The sequence below is a fragment of the Myotis davidii genome, unplaced genomic scaffold (genome assembly GCF_000327345.1).
Source record: "Myotis davidii unplaced genomic scaffold, ASM32734v1 scaffold747, whole genome shotgun sequence".
NCBI lineage: Eukaryota > Metazoa > Chordata > Mammalia > Chiroptera > Vespertilionidae > Myotis > Myotis davidii.
In genome coordinates, this window is record NW_006298695.1 from 573,895 (window position 1) to 584,075 (window position 10,181).

The 10,181-nt window shown below is 51.2% G+C and overlaps 1 protein-coding gene across 1 annotated transcript in view; it reads right to left on the bottom strand.

Moving 5' to 3' along the window:
* The window catches only part of NOM1 (nucleolar protein with MIF4G domain 1), a 14,039-nt gene extending 4,947 nt beyond the window's left edge, over window positions 1-9,092 (bottom strand). Inside the window, exons 1-6 of the mRNA XM_015570935.1 lie at window positions 8,349-9,092; window positions 8,088-8,215; window positions 6,049-6,244; window positions 2,683-3,006; window positions 725-835; window positions 9-32 (exon numbers count right to left, since the gene is read on the bottom strand). Coding sequence (XP_015426421.1) covers window positions 9-32; window positions 725-835; window positions 2,683-3,006; window positions 6,049-6,244; window positions 8,088-8,215; window positions 8,349-8,411 — 846 coding nt within the window. The 5' untranslated portion in view covers window positions 8,412-9,092. The remainder of the gene's footprint in view (window positions 1-8; window positions 33-724; window positions 836-2,682; window positions 3,007-6,048; window positions 6,245-8,087; window positions 8,216-8,348) is intronic.
* Between the last annotated feature and the right edge of the window lie 1,089 nt (window positions 9,093-10,181).

A 10,181-nucleotide genomic window follows, 5' to 3' on the forward strand; every position in this document is an offset into this window, starting at 1 on the left:
TGAGATTCTGTGCCCGAGCTGGCGCCACGCACCTGACGGGAGGAAAAGGAGCTGGTGAAACGCTTCAGATGGACCAGTCTGTCTGCCGACCCCCTCCCCAGCCTCCTGTTTCTGACAATGGCATTTCTGCTGCGTGCACACTGTGATGAGTCACTGACAACTGGGATGTCACCATGTGGAATAATGCCAAGTGAGAGGCACTCTCCCAGGATCCGTGTCTGAGGTCTACGGGCCCATCCCCCCCGCCCGCTGTCACAGCAGAGCAAGAGGCTCAGGCCACAGGGAAGCTCCGTCTGGCTGGTGGTGGGAACACGACCTAGAGGGGCCTGGGGTCTGCTGAGTCAGTGGTTCTGGATCTGACTAAAGAAAGGGCAGGCTCGCCCTGACAGGGTCTCATGTAAAAAATACCCAGGGAGCTTAAATTAAATAGACAAGCCCCCTCCTCCGTGCTGAAACGCCTCTGGTCCTGATGGGGCCCTCTTCTAAAGTCATCAGAAGGTTCTACTGTGATTCCGATGTGCAGGCGAGTCCAGCACTACAGGCTAAGTCTCGGGGATGCTTAACTCCCAGGGGCTCCTGCACATGGCCACTCACTGGGTCTCACCACACAAACTCCTGCGGACCAGGCCAGGCACCTGACTCATAGCTCCAACTACCTCCCAGACTTCCATGCTGGGCTCATGTCCACACGGAGCTCAAACCAGTCACAATCAAAGTGACTTACCAAAGCCCTTTGCAATTTCCTCAGTTTCTCTACAGGCTCAGGGTCATAACCCGGAATTTTCCGCATGTCATTGTTCTTCAGTGCCAACATCGTCTCCAGCATAAACCGAATCTTAAAAAAAAGAGAAAACATCATTTCAAATTGTCTAACAACTGACCTTTCACCTTGGGAATAAATAAACCAAGTCCGCACGCGGCCGTCACTGGAGACGCCTCAGGCAGGCCGTCTCCACTGCAGCCTCCACAGTGTTTGAACAGAAACTAGAGCCCGCACGGACCTCCACTGGGCTGACCACTACAGACCTCGCTCCCTCTCCGGCTCCGCTGCCCTCTCCTGTGCTCCTCCCTCCTGCCCTGTGTTCTGAGTCACTCCTCCTGTTGCCATTCCTTCCCTACTCTGGCCTTTTTATTTTTTCAATTTTTAAACTGAAAATGTTATACTTAGAGAAAAGTTGCTAGAATACTACAGACACTTCCCAGAAACCCTTTTCTGAGATTTCTCCAATGTTGACTTTTTAAAAAATAACATTTTTATCGATTTCAAAGAAGGGAGAGGGAGAGATAGAAGCATCAATGATGAGAGAAAATCAATGATATGCTGCCTCCTGCACACCCCCCACTGGGGATGAAGCCTGCAACCTGGGCATGTGCCTTGACCAGGAATAGAACCATGACCTCCTGGCTCATGGGTCACCACTCAACCACTGAGCCACGCCAGTTGGGCCAATGTTGGCTTTCTTTGGTATAATCCATATACCATAAATTCACTTATTAAAAGTGTATGCTTAGTATATTCAGGATTGTGCAACTATCCCCACAATTTTAGAATTTTCATCACTCCTCCCCCCGAAAAGAATCTCAAAACACATTAACAGACACACCCCAATTCCCCCAACCCTCAGCCATAGGCGACCACGAGTGTACTTCCTGTCTCTGCTGACTTCCGTGTTTTAAGTGTGGCCTCTGGGCACTCACGCGGGGCACTTCTTTTCCAGAACACTCCGCTTGGCTCCTGTGACCTTCTTCCTGCTTCCTTCTCCTGACCACGCAGCCCAGTGCCTGTCAGCTTGCGGCCATGGCCTCAGGGCCTCCTCAGAGGGCTCAGACCACTCCTCCTCCCAGCGGACCCAGGGACCATCACTTCGGGATTTCAGAAACCAGCCAGTTTTCCCTTTGAGCCTGTGTCCCCTCCTGTGTGCGCTGCTGTCCACCGAAGGCCCACGCTGAGAACCTGGGCTGACTGACCCCCTCCACTCCTCGCTTCCCTCCCACCCACACCAGCCTGGTCAATCTCGACTCCCACACCCACGTCCATACAGCTGAGCTGATCCTTGCCACTGCTGTCTCTGACCCCTGCAGGGGCGTATCCCTGCCCGACCACCTTCCTCTTGTACGTTGTAGCCAAAGTGACAGTAGCGTGAACACTTCCCATGTTCTTTTCCCACTCAGAACCCTTCAGGTGCCTCCAGAATAAAAGCCAAAGTTCTTGCCATGGCCTCTGCCCTGCTCCCCTATGGGCCCCACATGAACCGGGGCTTCTGTGCCCTCCTCTATCTTTGAATCTGCAGAATAGAAAATGAGGTAGGAACCATGCTCAGCCCCTTTTTCTACAGGGGAAACTGAGGCTTGGAAGACTCAGGTCACATTGCAGTTAAGTGGCTGAGCCTAAACTCCAAGTGAGCTGACACCTGAGCCCCAAGCCCCGTGGCATTTCTCAGTAAGCATTTTTTGAATGGGTAAGTGTTAAATAAATTGATTATTAAACTCACAAAATACCTCAGTTCTTAGTAAAGAAACAAGGTTCGTTCACATATTGATAAAACCATCAAACACAGGAGCAGAAGGTAACAGATTGCTAGGAAATGAAACGTAATATTTACCCCAAACACTTATTTTTTAAGTGCTGGTCAGTTTCTGAGCATTAGGCACTTAGGAAGCAGGTTGAGTGACCCCTCGTACCCTGGTCTGGTCCTGGAACTTGCTGCCTGCCCCGCTGGCTTTGGCCTGGGTCTCTGTGATTAGTTCCTTAAGTGACAAAGCATCATCTTTTCTCAAGGAAAAGCCCACATTTCTCAGCATTAACAGGATCAGTTCGATATCTTTCTCTGTGAAAGTTCCAATAAGTTTTTTCAAAATGTCGAAGATGAGGAGAGACTGTACCACGTGGAAGTTATACAAATGTGCAATGATGGTGAATAGGTTGTCACACTCTTTGCCCTCGGTTCCCTTTTTATAGATGTCATCAAACTTCCTCACCACGGCCTCCAGGAAGTGAGCTCCAACCTGCACAAAGAAAACAGACCAGATGTCATCGCCAACACCTGACAACCGAGGCAGCAAGTTACTCTCAGGGATCCTTCTTTTGAAAAAGCTTAAATGTTTATGCTGAAAGAGTCAGTACTTTTAAAATTATGCATAAGTATACACATGGTAGGATACACACTCCCACAGGCCACATGCTTTGAAACCCAGTCTGAGTGCGCAGTATTGATACACCACACGGATGGGTGAACGAAGCAGACAATCCGTCACAGCCCTCGAACCTCCCTGTAGGTACACCCTCTCGCTTCTAAATTGAGGTGGACTGCTTCAGCCAGCAGCCATCTGGTTCCTTGGAAAAGTAGCACAACACATCCCTGTCTGCAATGCCGCACATATAACAGCACTCATTCTGAAGCGCAGGCTGAGCCTGGAGGAGGAGGTGGAAGCAGGAAACCCTGGGGGAGGGGTGCAGGTTAGTGGGGCTGGTTAAACTGTGGGTGCAGGTGAATTCAACTAGACAGGTTAGAGTCAATATACACAGGTCACTGCCAAAGTGCAAAACTAAACGTTAGAAGAATCCAGAGAAAAGCACTGACGGGCAGGAGGGAAGGATGACTCCAGAGACGAGCGCCACTGGACTGGGGACATTCTTCAGCTTATAAGTAACTTTAGCCCTAGCCGGTGTGGCTCAGTGGATAGAGCGGTGGTCTGCGGACGGAAGGGTCCCAGATTTAATTCCAGTTAAGGGCACATGCCTGGGTTACAGGCTTGATCCTCACTAGGGGGTGTGCAGGAGGCAGCCAATCAATGATCCTCTCTCATCATTGATGTTTCTATCTCTCTCTCTCTCCCTCTTCCTTCCTCTCTGAAATCAATGAAAATATTTTTAATAAATAATTTTAACCTGTCAACTCCCCACTCGAGCTCCATCACTAAAGATCAACTTGAGGAGCATACTATGACTACTACATTATGTTCAAATATAACTTAAAAATGAGAAATTAGAATTCTGAAGACATCAAGAAAAAACCAACTTTGCACATGGTCATCACTGGAAATGGTCTCAGGCAGACCATCTCTACTGCAGCCTCTGCAGTATTTTACATAAATTAGATCTGGCACTGACCTCCACTGGGTGCTGGGTCTAACTTATGTTATGCATTAAATATACTCAAATTGAATGTTTTCAACACAGGAATGGATTTGATTATATCAAATTTTCAACTTATTTGATGTCTTCAAAATAAAATATAACTTAGTGTAGCATTTAAAAATAGCAATACTGTTCATGTTACTGAAGTTATTTAAGCACATACATGAATTCCGATAGGATTTTAACACAAATTTGATGTTTTATTTTTAAGTGGCTCAAGAGCAATTCAATGGTGACTCATGCCATGGGCTTTGTGACCCACTCTGGACTCCATGAGGGACCTTCCTGGTCCCATAGAACTGGAGTTCTATGGGAACTCCAGTGAAGGTTGAGAAGTGGACCAATAACCTCATGTTTTCATGTCCAGTGGTCAGGGTCTATGGCTTTTATGACTCAGTGAAATTCTGTCTCAGGCAAAACCATTTGGTTTGTGGAGGATCCTGGTCAGACACAGGAGGGTGGGAGTTGGGGGGTGAGGGGGTGAGGAAGTCCTGGGACAGCGCCAAGTCGTGGCAACACAGGGCAGGAGGAAGGCGCCCGGGCCCGTCACTCTGCAGGGAGGAGCGGGACTCGCCGTGGTGAGATGAGTCGCTCTCAGAAACAAAACCCTGACTTCAGAAGGCCGACTCCCTAAGCAACTGGTGCACATGAAGCCTGAGCTTGTCCTCTGCCCGCACCCCTGGTGCCCACACACCCTGCACGTGCCACCTTGCCGGGAGAACTACCTGTAATGAGCACGTACCCAGGCTCCCGAGGACGCTCGCTACTGGTAAAACTCGCCAGACCAACTGTAGAGGCAGAAACGGGCAGGAACCGAGCTCTGGCCGGGTAGCGTCTGCCCCACACGCTGTGACTGTGGGACCCTGACACCACAAAGGAGACACTGTGGCCATTCTGTGTGTGGTACCGTGAGAGTCCCCCCTCTGTAAACCCCAGACAGCTGGCCCTGGAGCCAAAGCATGTCCCTGCCCTGCCCCAGCTCAGGGGCTGGGATATCACACAGCTCCTCTGGCTTTGCTGAACTTGCAAAGTGGGGTCCAATCACCATCTGCCTAAGTGTCCCGCTGGGAGACCACAAGGACCCTGTAGCGGGACATGGAGCCTGGATCACACTGGGCCTCCTGCGGCGGTGCTTTGTGGCCAGGCCTGTTCTTGGGATGGGGCTATCGGAAGGTAAAGAAACCAAACCCACCATTAGGACTGTCCCACACAAAGACCCAAAGGCATCCCCAAGTTCTTCCTTGCACAGAAACCCCACCCGCCACGTAAGCATCATGGCCGACTCACCACCCATTCGCCTCCCCTTGTCTGCACTCTGGAAGTAGACCCCTTCCTTCAACAACCCTGGGATTGGCCACATGGAGGGAATGGGGTGCTGACTGGGGGGTGATGAAGGGGTGGGGACAAGGACACTCAGCGGCACTGATCAGGCACCAGAGTTGTGCAGGACCCAAGAAAAAGCTGCCGCAGCCCCGCCTAAGACGAGGACACGGCACCGAGGCCTGGGCCTGCCTGCTGGCTCCAAGCCTAGGCTTGTCCCTGTCTCCTCACGGGGGTCCAGCTTTACCTGACATTCTGGTGGCCTTCTTACTTACGAAAGAAAAAGAAAAAAGAAAGAAAAAAAGATCTTCCAACCAGTACAAACACCTCAGAGGTGAGATCACACCCCCACTGCCTTCTGAACTCCTGAAATGAGTCAGTGTTCCAGGGGAAACACGAGGAAAATGAAGGCAAGTCTGAGACGTAGAGGGAAGATAAACTAATAAATAACCAACACTTGTTAGGATGAACCCCGCACAAAGGCAACCGCTGACCAAAATCAAGTATTTACTGGATGTGTTTAGAATATGACACACACCAGACTGTGCTGGCCGTTAAAGCAAGCACCGCTGAGACCCACTGCAGCCTACCTCGATGCCCACTGTGCGGTGCAGGATGCTGACCAGGAGGACGTGCTCCATCACCAGCCTGCCCGGCATGGCCGTGCCCGGAGCACAGGCGCTCATGAGGATGCCCGTCAGGGTGTCGTTCATGTCCTTCCTGCTGTGGGCCATGTACAGCTCCTCCAGCTGCCCACTGATGGAGGCCATGTTCGGCTCACTCAACCTGCAGACAGTTATAAAGACAGAGCTGCAGTGACGTTTCAAATTAGGAATTACTTTTTAGGGCAGTTAAAAAAACCAACAGAAAAAGCTATCAATACCACCCATGTCCACGACCTAGTTCATGGACACGTGGCCTCACGAACAATGCTTACCCTGCCCCAACAGCCCCGCATATACGAGGAGGACACAGTCCTCTGGAACCCTGCAAAACCGTGACTGCGGTTTTTCCTTTCCGGCTGAAATGCAGCCACAGTGAAGGACACACAGGACTGCCCCTAAGATGGATGCTCCACTTGCACGCTAACCTTACCTCTCCAGTGGAGGACACACTGGGCCCCCTTAAGACCAGACGGTGCTGAGGATGCTGCACGGGAACCCTGCCCAAGGTCCTCAGGGAGCCATCCTTGCACGGCAGTATGTGCTGTTGGGAAAAAGTCCCACATCCCATTTTCCTGCCGATATGAAAATCTCGGGCTCCTAAACATGAGGAAAGGCTGCCCTGTTTCCTGGGTGGAGAAGGAAGGAATCGTGTGCACAAGCTACGCACTCCACCTGTGCTCACCATCTTCTGCCCTGGCTGGTGTGTCTAAGTAGTTGTAGCGTTCGCCGGCCCATGCACTGAAGAGTTGTGAGTTCAATTCCCAGTCAAGGGCACGTAACTGAGTTGCAGGTTCAATCCCAGCCCTGGTTGGGGCACGTACAGGAGGCAACCAATCAATGTGTGTCTCTCACATTGATGTCCCCCCCCCCCTTCACTCTCTCTAAAAATAAATGGAAAAAATATCCTTGGGTGAAGATTTACAACAAAAAGCAAAATTTCAGGATGCACCATGGAAAGTGTTTTGTTTTCATCAGAAAGAAAAATTTTAAAAAGCAATGGGGGGCGGGGGGGACGATAGTGGTAGCAGGAGAGCCATGGGCACTGGCTCTGTTCTGTCTTGAGCATGGGGTGGCACTGCAGAGCTGCGCGCACACGCACGCACACACACACGGACGGTGAAGGACCGTCGACCTGTGGAGTGAACTCCATGGAGTTAAGCCTGGACACACACACACACACACACACGCACGGACGGTTAAGGACCGTCGACCTGTGGAGTTAACTCCATGGAGTTAAGCCTGGACACACGCGCGCACGCACACACACACACACGGACGGTTAAGGACCGTCGACCTGTGGAGTTAACTCCATGGAGGTAAGCCTGGACACACACACACACACACACACGGACGGTTAAGGACCGTCGACCTGTGGAGTTAACTCCATGGAGTTAAGCCTGGAGTGGAGGACCACGCTCCTGACTGGAGGGTCACCTGGAACCATGAACTGGCTGTGCAGGGAAGAGGGCCAATCCTGCTGCCCCTGCTCCAGGATGTCTCCGAATAACCAAGTGGGCACCTGCATTGCTTTTAAACTCTGACAGGTTCAATGTACCAAAGAGAAAAGGTGAGGATTAAAAAAAAAAAAAGAAAAAGAAATAAGCCAATCAGTGGCCACAGTCCTGCCCCCTCACTGTGTTTTAATTCCTGGGATAGTTTCTGTATATTTATTTATTTATTTATTTTTAAAATACATTTTTTACTGATTTCAGAGAGGAAGGGAGAGGGAGAGACAGACAGAAACATCAATGATGGGAGAGAATCACTGACAGCTGCCTCCTGCACACCCCACCCCGGGGAATGAGCCCGAAGCTTCCAGGCATGTGCCCTGGCTGGGAATCGAAATATGACCTCCTGGTTCATAGGTCGAAGCTCAACCACTGAGCCGTGTTGGCCGGGCTAGCTGTATTTTTAGAAAACAGACAATCTCTTTCAGTGACAATGGAACAGTGTTCCAGGGTTACCTGTTAATTAGGCCTTGGACATGCTTCTTTAGCCGTTCTCTCTCTTCCCTTTTCCGGGCAGCCACTGTCTCCTCAGCTCGCAGCACATGAGGGGGGAGATACTTTCCCGCATTTTCACAAAGACTCTGCTAGAAAGGACAGAAGTAAGTTACAAAAATGTACACTGAGCAAACCCCTTCGCTGTGCTCACAGAACTGGCAGAGCTGTGACCACTGACAGCTGCTTACTAAACACCAGCACCCGCGGAGCGCCCCTCAGCACCCGTGGGCTCACCGTGGGCGCCGATGTCATACATCTCCCCCTCATTCTGTTTTCCATCTGCATGCGGACTGGCCGTGTCCCTCTGATCTGCGGACAGAGCCCTACATTCTACACTTGGCCCAGGTTTACTTTCTGGGGACAGACACACAAACACCAAATGTACCACCAGTTTGTAGGCAAAGTGTTCTAAAATAATTCCAAACTGCCCTGGCCAGGTGGCTCAGTTGGGTAGTGTTGTCCCATACGTCAAAAGGTTGCAGGTTTGATCCCCAGCCAGGGTGCATGCATTGATGTTTCCCTAGCACATCAATGTTTCTTTCTCTCTCTCCCCCTTCCCCTCTCTAAAAATCAGTAAAAAAATGGTAATTTCCAACTTGTTGAAAACTAGTATCTAAATTTACATGCTAAAATCAAAACCAACCCACTGCTCACTACTAGCTCCTAGCGTATCAACTGCAAGGATTACAAATTGTGATCACTGGCCAACACTCCCTGGGCACCCGAGGGTCAAGCCTTTAGGAAACATCTATAATCACGGCCCTTGGTGTTAGTGACTTAAGCCTATTGGCGAAAGCACTGATGTACATGGAAACGGTTACACTTGAGAAACCCTTAGTTCACACTGTACCCCAATGACCTCAATGGCCTGGGGAAGAAAACCAAGACTAATGAGAAATAACGTTCTAAGAGGAACTACAGCACTCGGACCTGCTCAAAAAGTGCTGGGTCCCAGGTACCAGGGAGAGAAGGGAAGGCAGCGTGTTGCCGAAGATGGAGTTAGATAGACACCAGTGAGAAAGTGAGGAGAAGCCTTGCAAGCAGAAGTAATCTATTTGGAGGAAGATGATACAACACAGCGGCCCCTTTTGGCAAGGGATCCGTGCCGAGCCCCCGTGGATGCGTGAAACTGCAGATAGTACTAACCTTTACCCTTCAAGGAAGCACGTGGTGCTTCTTCTGGCACATCCAAATTGCCAGCGTCACCATGCATACACTTCGGGGCCATTAAGTAAGGGCTTTTGAACACAAGCGATGCAATGCTATGACAACTGATCTGAAAACTCGGGTCGTAGGGCTACTCAGTGACTCAAAGACGGGGAGCAGAGTGTGGGTGATTCCTGGATGGAGCACAGCATGAGACTCCATCACCCTTCTCCGAACATTTAAACTTAAAACTTACGAACTGCCCGGTAGGCACGCTTCAGTGGTTGAGGGTCGACCTGTGAACCAGTAGGTCACGGTTCAAATCCTGGTCAGGCACGTGACTGGTTTGCGGGCTCGATCCCCACTGTGGGGCGTGCAGGAGGCAGCCGATCAATGATTTTCTCTCATCACTGATGTTTCTACCTCTCCCTCTCGATTCCTCTCTGAAGTCACTAAATCCACTTATGAAATGTTTCTTTGTGTAACTTTTCATTTAGTTATCTTTGGACCCTGGTTCACAGCAGGTGACAATCCACAAAAAGCAAAACTGTGGATAAGGGCCAGGTGGTGAGAAGGCAGCGAGACTTCCACCAGCTGCCTGCGCGGAGCCTGCGGGTGCCGCCGGGCAGGGCCGTGTCCGGGGGTGAGCCGGACCTTCAGGGGCAGGCTACTGAAGGGAGTGCTGGCGCCTCTGACTCCCCCGGAGCCGCCGCCGGAGGAAAAGGCAGGAGGGCGGGGGTCAGGAGCGGAGCGAGGGGAGGGGCCCGGCCAGGCGGGGAGGCCGGACAGAGACATCCTCTTAGGGTGCCCTGGGGGACCAGTCCCGGGAGGAAAGGCCTCCGGGCGCCCCCCTCCCTAGCGCTTCACTGTGGGAACTTACACGAAAAGCAGGCGGAGCCGGCCCACCCT